The 16,490-nt window shown below is 47.0% G+C and overlaps 1 protein-coding gene across 1 annotated transcript in view; it reads right to left on the reverse strand.

Annotated features, from left to right (window-relative positions):
* Positions 1 to 15,233, reverse strand: part of TMPRSS5 (transmembrane serine protease 5) — a 93,241-nt gene extending 78,008 nt beyond the window's left edge. The window contains exons 1-12 of the mRNA XM_079102736.1: positions 15,097 to 15,233; positions 12,284 to 12,386; positions 11,860 to 11,958; positions 11,203 to 11,325; positions 9,334 to 9,469; positions 8,849 to 8,962; positions 7,390 to 7,433; positions 6,554 to 6,716; positions 5,394 to 5,572; positions 3,675 to 3,773; positions 3,088 to 3,230; positions 2,681 to 2,833 (exon numbers count right to left, since the gene is read on the reverse strand). Of these exons, the coding sequence (XP_078958862.1) occupies positions 2,681 to 2,833; positions 3,088 to 3,230; positions 3,675 to 3,773; positions 5,394 to 5,572; positions 6,554 to 6,716; positions 7,390 to 7,433; positions 8,849 to 8,962; positions 9,334 to 9,469; positions 11,203 to 11,325; positions 11,860 to 11,958; positions 12,284 to 12,386; positions 15,097 to 15,099 (1,359 nt within the window). The 5' untranslated portion in view covers positions 15,100 to 15,233. The remainder of the gene's footprint in view (positions 1 to 2,680; positions 2,834 to 3,087; positions 3,231 to 3,674; positions 3,774 to 5,393; positions 5,573 to 6,553; positions 6,717 to 7,389; positions 7,434 to 8,848; positions 8,963 to 9,333; positions 9,470 to 11,202; positions 11,326 to 11,859; positions 11,959 to 12,283; positions 12,387 to 15,096) is intronic.
* Between the last annotated feature and the right edge of the window lie 1,257 nt (positions 15,234 to 16,490).

A 16,490-nucleotide genomic window follows, 5' to 3' on the forward strand; every position in this document is an offset into this window, starting at 1 on the left:
CTCTTGTAATTTGACAGCTGATTCCGCAACCTCTTCCCCAGGTAATAAAGATGACAGTAAATGGAGGTCCCTCTATTTTAGTGTACTTCATGTAAAGGGAGCAGACCCTCCAGGAAGGAAGACTCATTCAAAAAAGAAGAATCTCTCAAAAAAATGTGCTGATAAACTCACAAAGTTCCATTATTACTAAACATTAATTGCATTTCCTTGGGTAAGCATGATAAAAAATTCATTGCAGTTTTTGGAAACAAGATGCCAATTGCATTTTAATTGCTAAAGAGGAGAATGTATAGGAGAAGTTTTGCCAGGAAAATGCTAACTGGGCATAAACTCAGAAAGCAATTTCCCCAAGCCAAAAGGCCCAGTTCTGAAACAAGAGCTAACTAAGGAAGAGAGATGGGCTCTGCAGGGAAGCCAAACCTTCCCTAAGAGAGCACCAACTTAATATTATCAGACTCAAAGCTGCAGAGACCCTGGACAGTTGGAGTTTTTTCACTATAAAGCATGATGAAGATTTATCAAATTTAAAGAATTAAAAAATTAGGCATCTGCCAAAATTCTAGAGTAGATGAACAGGAGTCAATACCAAATGTTCAAAAACCACGTATGAGCCCAGCATGGTGATACACATCTGGAATCTCAGTGACTCAGGAGACTAAGACAGGAGGATCACAAGTTCAAGTCCAGCCTGGACAATTTAGTGAGACTCTGTCTCAAAATTAAAAATAAAATGGACTGGAAATGTAGCTCAGTGGTAAAGTGCTCCTGGGTTCAATCCCCATACAGACAGAGAGAGAAAGAAGGAGGAGGAGGAGGAGGAGGAGGAGGAGAAGGAGAAAGAGGAGGAGGAGGAGGAAAAAGAAAGAATGAGAGAGAGAGAGAAAGAAAGAAAGAAAAAGAAAAGAAAAGAGAGAAAAAAAGAAAAAGAAAAGAAAAGAAAATGTATGAGAGCAAAATTGTATTTCTATCCCATAACTTACAAATGAGGGGGCTGGGGAAAGTTGGGTGGCCAAGGGCCAAACACAACTTCAATTTAATAACAGAACTCTTTGGACCAGTTCACAGAACTGTCATTTTAAAACCATATGCTAGTTTCCAATTCCAACCTCCTTGTTTTACAGTGCCTCTGCCCCATGCAGGGCCCACCAGAGCTAGATGAGAACAGGTGAGATAAGAGAGCAGTGGAGAGGATCCTGAGTCCTATGGGCTTACACTGGGCAACTCAGCTTTTTTTTTTTTAAGGCATTTTTTTTTTTTTTGGCCTTTTTTTTTTTTTTTTTTTTTTTTTTATTAAAGGCAATTCAGCTTTGATCCCTTCTCCCCAGGAACTCCTGAACCAAGGGATCCTCTAGGGAGGCACTTAGCCCACCTGAGGGCACAGGGAGAAGGCAGGACTAGGAGCAACCCTGAGATCCTCCCCCAAATGTGTACACAGGGCTGAAGAGAGGATAGGGCAGAAGGGAAGGCCGCCAGCTGCTTCCAGCAGCTTCTTCTATCTCTCCCCTCAACCTCCTCAGTCTTAGTTCTCCCTCCCCCCATTCCCAACCCAACCCCAGACTCTTTCCTGTCATGGAGCCACTTTGATGAGAAAAAGGGACTAGAAATCATGGCCTGAGAGGAGAGGCCAAGTGGTCAGGCTGCTGGCCTGTGGGCAGTGATGTCTTGTGTGCAGTGGTAGGAGATCCACTCCTGCATCCATGGAGACTGTTTCTTCTCCAGCTAGTGGACCTGCCAAAGAGCACAGGAGACATGATACTGGTGTGTGTGAGACTGCAGCAAACAATGGGACTTAGTGCAGGAAGTCCTGAACCAAAAAAAGAAAGAGGCTAGATTGCCAGCATGCTCCACCACGCACTAGCCAAGTCACTTTTATCTTAGCAACTCACTTAACCATTAGGAACCTTGATTTCTACTTCTATCACATGAGACTAAAAGTATCTGGGGCTTTAGAATTTTTGGAAGATTTGAATGAGAAGATGGACATATACATCCTCTGAAACTCTAAAGTGTATTATCTACCATCTGCTTCTATGTTCGACCTTGGAGAAAAGATGGTTTTCATTATTACACCCTTGCCATTATATTTAACACAAATACTGCTTTGATATACACTATTGAACTTGGCCCCCTCACTGAACAGATGAAGCCTAGTGTCACACAAGAATTTAATTAGATGAAGAATCCAAGCTGCTAAGTGCTGAGCTCTCTCCATAGTGTAGGCAATGCAGTCACTTAAACTGCCTTAGAACTAGGGCTGAATGACAATAATGCATAAGTACATTAATAACACTATGGATCACTTACCCTAAGCCTAGCACTGTACAGACGTTGACAGGTCTCATCTCCTTTAATCATCAGAGTGGCATATAACATAGCCAGGATGGCTATGACCAGATCATTGAGGTTTACCAAGGGTAGGAACTTGGCAAAAGTCACCCAGGAAATGGCAGATCTAGGCTGCAAACTCAAATCTACTCTTACCCAGTTAACACTTAAATTAATAGAAATCCAATGGATTTCTTGTTATAAACATCACTTCTTCCTCCTCACATTCTGGAGAATGTTCCCTAGTCCCCTCTTCTGCTCTTAGCAGGGCCCAGGCTTGTGGGGTGAGGCTCACAGTGTCCAAGGGGCAGGTCCTTTACAAGCCTCACAGCCCCAACACTGCCCCAACACTCACCTGCACAGTGTCGTGGATCCAGTCCAGGAACTCAGCCACCTTGGCATAGACGCCTGGGTGATTGGGCTCTGCGCAACCATGACCCCAGCTGACCACGCCCACAAGGTGCCATTTGCCCCCATCTGGGCAAACTAAGGGGCCTCCGCTGTCTCCCTGAGGAATCCAGACATGGAGACACAAAGAAATAGACAGTCAGACCTTCCTGATGGAGAGGAACCAGATCCCCATAAGGAATAGACTCTCCTTCCCAGAACTTTCTGCTTCCTGCTAGGTTACTGCTGGCCTCCCCCTCCATAATCCCTTAGCATAAGCATTCCTCTTAGAGGCTGTCTCATGCTACCAACATATGCAGACCAGGGACTAAGTTGCAGCAGGCCCCCATCCCCTCCCTCCACCACAGACCAGACCTGGCATGCGTCAGCCCTCCCGTCCAGGTAGCCAGCACACAGCATGCGGGGGGTGAGGGCCCCGCTGTATATGCAGGAGCTGTTGCAGAGCTGGGTGCTGAGCAGGGGCACCACTGTGTCCTGCAGGGTGTCTGAGCTGTGGGCTGTGGAAGACACCAAGAAAGGCTGCAGGGCACCAAGCAAAGCCAGTAAGGCAGAGAAGCAAAAGGGGAAGAGTCAATGGTCCCAGAGGCATGGAGACTTGAAAAGAGGAGCCCAGGACAGGAATTGTGGACCAGGACAAGGGTGCAGGGGTCGAGAAGATTTGGGGGCTAGAAATGAGGAGAGGAGAAGGAGAACTCACATATACACAAATGCTGAGGCCATGGTACTCCTGGGACAAGGGGAGAGGGAGTAAGAAGTCCTGGGCTTGTTCTCCCCAGAGAGGCCCAGACAGGGGAGACTGGATTCCCCAGGACTGGCCACTGATGATGCCAGGGGAAGAGGGCTGGCACTGCCACGTGGCCAGGGAAAGTGGAGTGCCTCCCCTTGGAGAACAACGCCTCGCCCCACCCCTTTTGCACTGAGGGCCCTTGGAATTAACTCACTATGGCTGGGGTCGGTGTGGCCCCAGCCAGACACCCAGCACTGCGAGCCCCTTGGAAAATGCTGCTCCTCAGCTGGCAAGCACACAGCGCCCACAGTGTCTGTGAAGAGGCACATGGTCCTGGTCCCGATTCAGGCTCAGTTTCCCTCTAGCAGATCCTGGGCAAAGATCCTCTTCATCCCTCTTCCCAACAGTCCTGGTGCCTTGCCTCTACCAAGCTTCATGTAGGGCTGTATGGGCCTGGCACAGTCCCACCCTGGGGGTGACTCTTTAGGAAGCAATGTGCAAACAGCAGTGTGCATGGTGCCCTCTAGAGGTAGGCAATGAACTTGCTGTCCATCCTCCACCTGGGAATCAAGGGAGGATGGAAACACCTCTGGCCCTGGGTACAAAATTTCTACCAAGGACCCAGTTTGGGCTTTTCCCCAGGTTGTCTGATCCTTCCTGGGGCAGTATTTTCAAAAGTACATGACACATCCTATGGGTGGAGCCAAACATGATTTTAGGTAGTATGTAGATGTGCCATTTCATAAACACTCATCCACTTGGGAAGAGAACTATTTCCTTTTCAATTCTCTTTCAGTACCTCTTATTGTATCAAGGAGAAAGACTCTGTCTGGTGCTAGTCTGTAGCTCTCTCAATGCTGTCAATCTCCCACCTGAAGAGAGGAGAGCAAGCCCTGGTCCAACAACCCCTACAGAGGACTCCAGTAACACACCAGTTTGTTTTCACCAGAATTTACACATCAGTTTGTTTCCACACTACATATTTTCATGTTTACTACCTATAGTAATATAGGTTCTCCAGTTAGTAGTTTTCCCTCTAAAATACATTTATTTAAGTGAATTTAGAAACATTGACTATTGAGCAATAGTACACATATGTATAAGATTCGTGAAATGTGTATAGCAACCACTGTTGTTTGGGAAATCCAAGGCTGCAGATGATGATGGGAAGGAGGAGTGCTCTGTGGATAAATTTGCATGGGCATGTGAATGACACAAACATAAGGGTAATCATGTCTGTGCATGAGAAAGTGTAAATGCACAGGTGTGTCTGCGCATGCAACCCAGTGCACACTTGTGTTTCTATAAGTGTATATTTGTAGGGAAGTGTCCATGTGCAGGTGTATGTTGCGGGGAACAGTTGCTGGGACAACTACAGCCTGGGCTCACCCTTCTATGGCAGATGCTATGGCAGGAGAAGTCCTGGCTTTGGAGTTAGAACAGTTTATCATGTGGCCTTGGAAAAAGTCACTTCCCAGAACATCAATGTCCTTGTCTGTATATACCTGTTTCATCTACCTGCCAGGGTTGTTACAAAGACTGAGAGGAAGGATATTTGGAAAAGTAAATTTCTTTAAAATGTCACAAAATGGCTGGGACCTGGGACCAACCTGGGAAAAGTGGTGGAGTAGTCTATTGGTGAATGAGGCAGCTGTAAAGCCCTGCTTGGAACCTCAAAGCAAATTCCATCAGCATGTCCTGCTATGAAGAAGACCTGAATTTCTGTCCCCAAAAGAGCCTGTACAAGAGTTGGTACAATTTCAGGTCCAGGAGATTGCAAAAGTCACTATGATCCAGAGCAAATGACATGTTTTGTAGTTTACATTGCTAGGAGGACAACCCTAGAAATCAGTCAGCCTCTCCTGCCACCCAGTCCCTGTTCCTCTCTCACTACAGACCCTAGCCTGCTAGTCCCAAGGCCAGGGCCTCTCACCTGAGAAGTTGAGTGGTATCCGGAGACGCAGAAGGGCAACATCATAGTCATGACTTTGGGCACTGTAAAGGGGGTGGGAGATGATCTTCTCCACCATAGCCCCCTGATGTGGCTTAATGGTGCTGTGGCTGACCAGTCCTGCATGAACCCGCCAGCTGGATAGGCGGAACAACCTGAAACTACACACAGGGACCATGCTGAGCCCATGGAAAGAAGTGACAGAGGAGGTAGACATAAGTAAGGTAGTGGGTGGAGGAAGCTGACCAGAGAGGTCATTAGAAGGGGCTACTGTCACAAACCTCCAAGTTCCTGGGACCCAAGGTTCATGTCTCTTAGTATCACCCTAGCAGTTGGCAAAACACTAGACATGCAGTAGGTGCCTAACAGGTACTTAATGGCTGATGGACAGAGAAACAAGATACTATGGGTCATCTGCAACCACCACTCATTCCCTCTCTCTCTTGTATAATCCCCCTTCAGGCTTGATAGTGAAGGGCCTTGTGTGATATAGAAAGTCCAAGCTAAGTCAGAAAAACTTCCCTCAATCCTGTCTGTCCACTCACTGTGTGTGATCCTGAGAGAGGTTCTTCCCTCTCTAACATCATTTTCCTCATTGTAAAATGGAGCTTATACTCTCTGCCTTGCCCACCACCAAGAGAAGAGGATCAAAGAGCTCATCCATTCATCATTCATTTGTTTGTCCCTCCAACTAATATTTATTAAGCACCTACTATATTCCAGGGACTGTTTTAGGTCCTGAGGACACAGTAATGGAGAAATCTACAAAGGAATTTTTAGTGATAAATGAAACCAAGAGTTCCTGCTCTCCTGGAGCTTCCAGTCTACAAGGGAAAGAAAGACATTCAATAAGTAATTACGTGAAAAATGATTTAATTACAGAGGTGATAAACATTAAGAAGCACAGGGTGCTGTGAATGTGAAAGCATCTTAGAAACTTAAAAACTGCATGAATATAAAGAACCAATCTTTGTCTGATTACTGCTATTTGTGCAGAGCTGAATTTGGCACTGAACAGGGAGAATACCACCCTTGCCCACTTGTAATGGATACCTGGAGGCAGCAGCTATGCGGGGACATTTTATGCAAAACAAACAGAAAAGACAACTGAGACCCTCACCTCCCCAGCAGCCCCGACTTGCCTGTGTATGCAGTGTGCAGCAGTCACCACCCAGTGGGGCGCCAGCACAGAGCCCCCACACGTGTGCCGGGAGCCAAGGGTCACACTGGCCTGCCACGGCCAGCGCCCAAGAGCTACAGCATGCCCACCAACTATCCGGGAAGCCAGAGGCCTTGTCCCACACTCTGCCAACAGAGAAGGGTGAGACAGAAAGCAAGAGCCAAGTGCCTGAGAGACAGTGTGAACAGTTCACTTATTATTCCTGGTCCTGACTAGGAGGGACAGGAAGATAGGAATGTTGGTTACCCAGGTTGTGGGCTTTCTGAAAGAAGGAACCATGTCTGTGGGATCTATGGAACCCTAATGTACATTCCACAATAGTACTCAAAGTATCATTATATGGATGGACATGTGCAAGTCCAATGGATATGTGGCTAGATGGATGGGAAGATAGGTGATAGGACCCCCACAGACTGTTTTCCCATTTGGTCCCTATTCACTACCCACCCTTAGTCTCCTGGAACTACTAATAAATTTCTCAGTGGCCAATAACAATTCCACCTTTCAGGTCCTTCAGAAGAAAGGGACAGTGAATGCTAGAGGTCAATACAGTGGAGTAGTGAAGTAGGAACGTTATCAGTCAGCACAGTGTCTGGTTGGGGGCCATGATAGATGATAAAAGGGCTCTGTTTGGGTAGACTTTACCTGCAGGAAGGAGCCCAGCATATGATTGGGCACACAGGCCAGGACCCTCCACCCAGACACAACTGAGCCTGTCCACAGGGCTCTTCCATACTTGGAATAGCAGGGAAACTCCTTTCTCTCACGTCACTTTCCTAGGTCCAGGACGTGACTCACCAGAGCATTTGAGGGAAACAACTTGACCAGAAGTGCAGTTGTCCCTGCAAAATAGGCACCAGCAAAAAGCTGGACAGAGCCAACCCAAGGCTGTACTTACCCAGGGCATGGAGGAAGGAGTGTTGGTGAAAAGTTCTTAGGGCTGTCATGTAGACACAGCCATAAGAATACCACTGTTCTCTTCCTGCCTCCACCCAAATACCTTGTAAGCAGTTCCCAGCACACATTCTGCCCAGTCTTCCAGAGGTAACAGAAAGCTTTCAAGGTCCTTGAGGATCTACTTTGGGCAAGGCCCAAATTTACAAATGGGTTATTTATAGATGAGAAAGTCCAGCTGTTTCCACTAAGTGGCCCTGAATAAACACGTATTCAGTGGATGAATGAATGGATATTGAGTGGATGAGTGAATAGAGCCTTTTTCCCTGTGCTCCTTCCCAGGTTCACTCTGTTCTCTGTCACAGGTCCTTTCTGGGCTCTGCATATTTGTATTCTTATTCTCCTCTTTCCTGCCTCTCTCTTAGCATAAGCCTTAATTCCTTTTTAACCCAAATGCTCTTCTCTTTCTTTACTCATCTCTTTCCTCCTGCAGCCCAAGACCTGGTCCTCTTAGATTCTAATTTCCCAAATCCACAGCCATCCTGCTGTCCTGGAGGAATCAGTCCCACCCCCACATCCACTTGCCCATTCAGGAATCTAAGACAGGGAGTTGGTCAGGCCCTCCTGCCTCCAATATATTCCTGAGGATGGCCCCTTGAGATGAAGTTGGACAAGAGGGGTCTCAGAGCAGAAGGATGAGAAGTGGGTCAAGGATGAGAAGGCTTCAGAGCAGTAAAGGAGAGCCTAACCCTCCAGCCCAGGAAGTTTCTAGGCAGCCTGAAACTGCCCAGAGGAAGCCCAGGCAGGGGCAAAGGCCTCTCAGCTTGTGCCCAATCACACCGAACCACCCTCAGGGTTTGGGGAAGAGCCTGCTCCATTCCCAAGCCTCTTCTCTTGGACACACTTGAAGCCCCAAGCAAGCTCTTAACCAGAACCACTCAACCATCTCTCTACAAAAGACTCCAGAATTATCCAAATAAAATGTAGCAGCATTGAGAGATCACTTAGCTTAGAGAGAGGCCTAGTTTCAAGACTCTTGGCCTGGATATTTATTGGTTATGAGATCTTGGACAAGATTTTTAACCTCATTGAGACTCAGTAAAAGGGGATAAGAGTAACATTCCAAGTTCTATGATAACAATAACCAACCCTGCATTCCTTGTGAGAGACAAACAGTATATGGCAGCTGTGATGGGCAGGGCCCATGTGAACTAGGTTTATAAATTTCTGACTGGGAAACATTCCTCTGTTCTCCTCCTTACACTGCCAATGACCACACCACCATGATCCCCTGAAAGGAGATTTTTCTAGACTGCCCACCAAGAAGTAAGGGGCCCCACTCACCTAACCTCAGAAACCCTACCTGGTCTGCCACACCTCCTCCAGGAGGCCCCCCAGCCTAGGAGAGAGCTGAGCAAACTCCTGGGAGCTATTGAGCTTGATGTCAGACAGGTTGACTCCCTTGTGGTGAGTGAGTCTTGGCAGAAGAAGGGAACAGAATGGGAGAAAATGAGCTTTAAACTGCAATGGGAGAGATGCTGGTTAATCACAACTGGAATGTGCACAAGACACTCGACTAGTATAGTGACTATGACAATGATTTCTGAGAGTTACATTTGTTAAAAAGCTGGGATGCTAAAAGAAAACAGGAAAAAAAAGCAGCAAAACTCAAAGGAGAGAAATATCGGGGGCACCATCATGCCCAAAGGCTAGAAGATGATCAGAATGACCACTTGCTATTTGCTGAGCACTCTGATGGTGACAAACAAACAGAGGTGTCCAATTCCAGTTCTCCCACCCACCAGGTAGCCCTCCACCTCCCCAGGCTCCAGGTCTGGCTTTTATTACCTGAGATGCCCAAGGCTCTGGCAGATCCTCATACCCAGGGAAGGGTTCCAGCCGTCATGGCAGACTAGGAGCCAGTATGGCCTGGCTCTCACCTGCACTTCCAGCAAGAAGTCTTCATTATTTATTCTGAAAGATACTAAAACCACAGCATGAAAACAACATCCCACCTGCTTCAGGGACAGGGGTGGGACAGAGGAAGAGGACCTGGAGCCCTGTGGGACTCAAAGATGCCTCTGTGATCATCCAAGTCACCCCATGTCAAGCTCCCTATTCCCTCATGTATTAAGCCAACCCTAAAAACAATATAATCCCTATTTGTTGAGATTTTCCATTTTGTGTTTAACTGTGTGCTTTGGAAGGTGCTCCATCCATCACTCATCATGGCAGCTCTATGCAATAACTATTACCACCCTTCATATTCTGCAGAGGGAAATAAGGAACAGAGGTGAAGCAACTCATCCAAGATCACAAAATCAACAAATGATGGACACAGGGACTCTAAGTTCTGGTCTTTAGATTTCAAACCCCATGAAAATAATAGTTATCACTTATTGAGCATCTGTTAAGGACTGAAATGTGTTCTCACAGTTCCTGTGTTGAAGTTCCAACTTCCAACGTGACAACTGGAGATAAGGCCTTGAAGTATGTAATTAAAATTAAATGAGGTCATCAGAGTGGGCCCTGATCTGATGGAGCTGGTATCCTCTTAAGAACAGAAAGAGATACCTAAGTGTACTCTTGCTTACTTTCTCTCTCTCTCTATGTCCTAGCAAATGAGAAGGAAGGTCCCAGGAGGACACAGCAAAAAGGCATCCATCTCAAGCCAGAAAGAGAATATGCACTAAAAAACAAATTATTAATACCTCACATTTGAACTTCCAGAATGATAAGAGAATTAATTGTAGGTTAAGCCACCCGGTCTGTGGTACTTTATATGGCAACCCAAGCAGGCTGCACAGCCTCTCAACTAAGCTCTTTTTGTATATTAGATTGTTCTCCTTATAGCTTTATGCAGTAAATACACACACACACACACACACACACACATGCACACACACAGTGTGTGCGTGTGCGTGTGTATATTTATATATATTGGTACCAAGGATTGAACCTAGGGGTTCCTAACCACTGAGCCTTATCTCCAGCCCTTTTTATTTTTCACTCTGAGCCAAGTTCTCACTAAGTTGCTCAGGGCCTCACTAAGTTGCTGAGGCTGGCTTTGAACTCACTATCCTTCTGCCTCATCCTCCCAAGTTGCTAGAATTATAGGTGTGCACCACCACACCTGGACTGCAGTAAATTTTTTTCCTTCTTACAGAGAAATGGAAGCTCAAAGTAATAATGTACCCAAGGTCATGCAGTTAGCAAAAGAAAGAATCCAACCTTATACTAACTTCCATGATTTATTCCAACCCCCAGGCTCCAAGCAGCATCATGTTCCTACCTGGAAGGAAAACAAAGGTCAGGGAGGGTCAGGGAATGATGTGGAGAGATATCCCTAGATACCTAGGTGACCATGCTGGTCATACAACAAACCCCTACCTACAAACATCTAGCTCTTCTTCCCCTGGCTCACTGTGCCTCAGATGGTAGGTTCCATCCCTCCTTCCAGTCTGGGCTTCTGACCATGCCCCAGTAAGAGATCAGGTTACTCCCTAGGGAGGTTCAAAAGTCCCAAATCAGAGATCAGTGCTACAAGGATAGACCTTGGTACCACCCTCACACAGAGGAGAGAGAGGCAGATGGTGGCAGTGAACTGACAGTCCTTTATTTGGGTCCTCCTGCTCCTGGAAGGGGGATCCTAGAGATGTAAAGGGCCCTGGGCTGAGTGGAGAGTGGGTACCTTTTAGACTCAGGAGTGTGGCCTACCTGCTTTGGGAAGTGAGGAGAGCAGAACTTCCTCGCTGCTGGCCCCTGAGCAGTTCAACATCATCTCCTCATCCTGCAAGGTCCCGGAAATGGGCTGAGAGGCAGCTGGCCACAGATATAGTACTTTAGAGAAGAACAAAAAGAAGCTTACAGAGAAGAGCTGGGGAAAGAGAAGGAATTTCCATTGTCAAGGCACAGGACAAGACACTCCTGCTGCAGAGGCAGACCTGGATCTGGGGACTCCTTCTCCACCACCTGCTTTTAGGCACCCCCTACCCAACCTTCAGAGAAGAGGCACAATGCTCTGTCTCTGTCTTTCTCTGTCTCTGTCTGGCTCTCTCTTTGTCTTTCTGTGTCTCTTTCTTTCTCATGGAAAAGTTTTCTAGAAAAAGGCTGACTAGGGCTACCCCAGATCATCCATTCAGGTAATTCAGGACACTTCTCCTTGAAGTAAAACTAAGCATTCTTCTCCACATGGAGCCTAAATTCATTCTGCTATATTTCACCCCTTCTCCCTTTGTTGTCTACACAGAGTAGCTGAGGAAGGTGCTCATTCCAGCTGCCAATAATGTCTGTTTAGCACCTACTTCTCCCTTCCAGCTTCTCCCAAATCCTGTCTTTGTCCCTCCCAGACCACAGAAGGGCCCCAGCACTGACCTAGGAGCCATGAACCGACACCCGCACCAGCCAGCAGCCCCAGGACTCCCAGCACCGCACAGCCATGTCTCACAGAGCACCAGCATCCCACCTCAGAGACTGTAGAAGAGGACAGAGGGCTCTCTGGGTTCCCAACTCCTGCCAGCCAACTTTACTCCACCTTGAGACACACACCAAGCTCCCAACAGGAGCCCACCCCCCGCTCCCTGAACCTAGAATGGGTAAGGGCAGGGCCCTGATCCCTGAAGTCACCAGGTCCCACTCAACCCCCCCCATATGGGAAACAGGAAGCAAAAGCAAGTGGGGATAAAGAGTGTATACTCTCTCACCATCAATCATGTGGTGCTGACCCAAGGAGAAGAAAGGTAATATAGGAGGATTACCCTTTACTGCCCCCACCCTGTCATTCCCCAGTCTGGCCTACTGGACTGTGGCTGGTCTCCTGGCTCTGCTCTGGAGATCGCAATTGCTGGGCCCTCCTCTGCACACTGAACTTCCATAGGTACTTGATCATCCAGCATCAGGCTCTGGGGAAATAGTTGTCAGATCCCAGGATCCCCACATCAAGGACTGCAGAGAAAAGCCTCAGCCCACTCCAAGTGCACACTCTAATCCTGGTCATGACCCTGCTGCTGCCTACAAACCTTTATCCTTTTGGGGGCCTCCCCATAGGTTCCCTCCAGGCCCTCTCTGCACTCCTGGAGCCCTTAACTCCACCCATCTCACTCCCACAAAGCCCTGAGTATCAGAGTGAATTTTTGAATCCAGACCTGGTCACATCAAAGCCCACACTCCTAATTAACCTTTCCCTGGTCTTACCTCCCATAAGCATCAGGGCATCTGTGAGATTCCTCAACATCCCAGCCCAGGCTTCAAAATCCTACCCTCCTTCATTCTTCCTATCTCAGAGGGAAAGGAGTCTCTCCTACCTATATCCACCCTTCCCTTCATTCATTCAGAAAATATTTTTTAGCCCAAGTGCACAGGTTACTATGGGGATACTGTAGGAAATAGAGGAAGTAAGCATGGACCCACTCCGCCACTGCCTAAAAATATTTGTAGTACTGTCCCAAAGATAAGTCATAAAAACAAAGTGGAATGTGGTAAATGACCCAAGAAAAGTTCAACTGAACTACCATTGGCATTCAAAAGAATAAGAGCTGACTTCACACTGATGAAATCAAGGGAGCCTTCAGAGAAGAAGAATCCTTCATGGATGAACAGGACTTGAACTATAATAGGCATTGGGTAGTCCAGGCAAAGAGGGCTGAGTATGCAAAGACATTGGGATAAGAAAGCATAGAGCAGAATAAGTCACATGTATGTCTGAGGCTCTTGAGCCATGAAAAAGAGTAACAAAACATAAGATCTTGGGGGAAAATACTGGACAGTTCAAAGTAAGATCTATGTTCCCACTATGTGAACTGGGAAAACTCAGGCTATCTCACCAAACTTCAATTTTCTCATTTATAGAATGTAATACTTGCTATTGAGTAAATATATCTCTAGTGTCCTATCTCCCTCTGTTATTCTCCATGCTACAGAGTCAGAGTAATCTGCAAAATTAGGTCACAAAAAAGCAAAATGAGTGTGAAGACTCCATCTTTAAAGTACTCACTGAATCTCTGCAGCCTTGGGACCAATTCAAACTCCATGACATGTCACACAGTCCCTCTATGATTTCGCCCTTTCTCATTTCTCCACTAACTCCCTCCACAGCACAACTCAGGAGCACGCTCACATACATGCTGTTCCCAAGTATCTTTAGGTACTCTTATACCACAGAGACTTTGTACCTGCTTTCCCCTTCCCCATGAAGCCGACTCCTACTGACCTTTCAGGACTCAACATAGATGTCACTTTTCCAGGGAGTCTTCCTCAACTCCTACAGCATCTATTGTGGCCCTGTATGGTGCTTCTTTCTCTTTCCTTCCTCACTCAGCTATGTATCCCAGGGCCCATGTATAAGATGACCGACTCTTGGTCCCCTTTTGGCAGGGAAAACAAGATGATGTGATTGAAATGGCTTTATAAATTGTAAAGCACGATGCAATGGTGAATAATAATACGAATAAGGAATACATGCAAGCAACAGATCCTTCCTCAAGGAACTTACAATCTAGTAGGGTAGATAAGACCCCTTATAATTGGAGTGACACATCTCCCCTGCAGATCTCTGTCCCTGTCAACACACAGGTTGTTTCCATTGATCATAATAGTCTGAAACACAACTCCAAAACATCATTGGCCTAGATGTGATTTTTCATGTGTTGCATGAAATGTCCTTTTCTCACTAAAACCCTCCTTACTCCTGCTTTTATGCGCCACGGAACTGGCTTTCCAGTAAGGGAGGCCTTTGTCAGACTCACCCAGGACAGTCACCTCCAAATGGTCCGAAAACAATTTCCTGGGACCCATGAGCATTCACACCAGCTCAGCTCACACATGGAGCAGCAGCCCAACACTTTCCTATGAAGTGAGGTACCAGCACACCTCCCCATCCCTACACCAATCTCAGCCAGGACCTGTTAGACTGGACCTCCCACAAGAAGCAGGCCTTACTTCTCCAAGAGAAACACTGGCCATGGTTTGCATATTACTACACACACTCCTTCAGTGCTTAGAGATGACACTCACAGAGCATGGGCATGAGATTGAAAGATGGCAGGCTTGGAAGAAGCAGCCAAGAAAGCAAAGAAGTGGCAACAGTGTGTGCATGTGAAGTTTTGGATTCTTTTCTGAAGCTTCTCTTCAGTTGATGTCCCTAAGAGCAGAAAGGCAGGGCCTGGTCTAGAAAGAATTTCAGGACCTGTCCAGACTTTCCTCCTATTTCAGTATCCAGGGAGCTAGACTTTAAAGCCGATCTGTGAACAAACTAGCCTCACCTCAGCTATTGCCCCACCTCAAATTCCACCTACCCAAGCTCATGTGGTGGCCTTAATACATGGTCTTTAATAGTATAGGACCTCTTGGTCCTCTTTTGAAGTGGAATCATTATTTGCTAAGTACCATCTATGTGCAAAGCACTTCACCAGGCCTACAGAAGATAGGAAAATAAAATAAAAGGCACTTCCTAGGGAGAAAACAGGGGGTTATCACCAAGGGGCCTTGCTAGAATTCAGCCCATGTACCAGAGCTGCACGAGCAGGCTCTTTTCACCAGCCTACAATCCCAAGGGCAGGAGAGAAAAAGAAAGGCAAAGACCAGAGCAGGGATGGCACAGAGGCGTAACCTTACCATGTGGGTCACTGGCACTGATATAAGGCTTCAGGGTCTGCTAGGCAGGGTTCTGCTCCTGTCCCTGTGTCAGCATTGATTAAATAGCCCAGCCAGCTTGGTTGCAAGAAGAAGTCTCCCTGGTTTACATATGGCCCTTCCCTTTGTCCCCCCTACACATACACACTCACACACAGACACACACCAGAGAGACAATAAACTCTGCTCAGGACCCATGAATAGATCCCTTGTTGCAGGGAAGGGGGCCAAGGGCTGGGCTGGACTGGGCAGCCCCAGCCCCTCCCATCAGCTAACTGGAAGCACAGAAACAGAGAAAAAGGTTATGGGGAGGAGGGGAGGCCAACTACTGTTGCTTAGCAACCAGGTCCCTTGTGCCAAAAAGTGTGCCCCATGCATGCTAACACAATTACCCCTTCCTGCTGACAGGACTGTATGAGAGAGACTGAAATTAGCATTTGTTGAAATGTTTCTGAGCCCTCTGGATTACATCTCGCCTCTGTGTGGGTTGGCTTTTCTAGCAGTCTGGGGATGTCGCCTTACATCAGTGGCATTGACCCACATGTGCCATCTCTGTTCCAACCCCTCTCTCTCTCTCTCTCTGTCTTTCTCTCCCGCCCCCCCCCCCCCGCCCCCCACTGGTGGAAAGAGCCTCCTCTAGCAATTCTGATGTGGGGGCTGAATCCTAGCAAAGGCCCTGCCTGGACAACCCCTGTTTTCCCTGTTTCCTCCCACAAGAACTTCCTCTTATTCTCTTCTCTTGTAACACATAGGTTGGAGTTGTTGGGATGAAGATGAGAGATCCTATCACGTTTCTCCTCAGGGCTACACCTCTCACCTTAATGCTAAGAGGAGGAGCCTCTCCACCCTACCTGCCCTAGGAGCCAGTCATTATAGGAGCCCTCAGTGCTACCTTGTTTCAAAGTATTGAGACCAAACTGGGCTGAACACACCTGGAAGCCAAATTCCTTTAAACAAGGAGGCAGAACAGTCCTGAGAAAGGGAAAGGCTGGTATGGCTTCCTCTCATAGAGCCTTCATAGGGAACGGCTAAGAATATGGGCCTCATCGTCAGGTTTCCATCTAACTCCAGTTTTCCCATTTCCCTTAATCAGCCTCACCTGTAAAATTAGGGCAATAGTACCTAACAGTGTCGATAGAATTAAGTGTAACATGGAACATAAAGCTCTTATCTTGGTGACTAGTATTGATTATTATTATCACTGTTTAAGCTCACCTACACAGGCTTTATTTTCACTTTTTGCTCCCTATGTTCCACATACACTTAGTATGTCCTCTGAGCTTGTGGCCAGCACCCAGAGTTCTTCACACACAATACAACAAGAGATGGAGGTCAGCTATGAACAATAGATACAGGAGAGAAATGGTGGCTATTGC

The sequence above is a fragment of the Sciurus vulgaris genome, assembly GCF_902686455.1.
Source record: "Sciurus vulgaris genome assembly, chromosome: 11".
Lineage (NCBI taxonomy): Eukaryota > Metazoa > Chordata > Mammalia > Rodentia > Sciuridae > Sciurus > Sciurus vulgaris.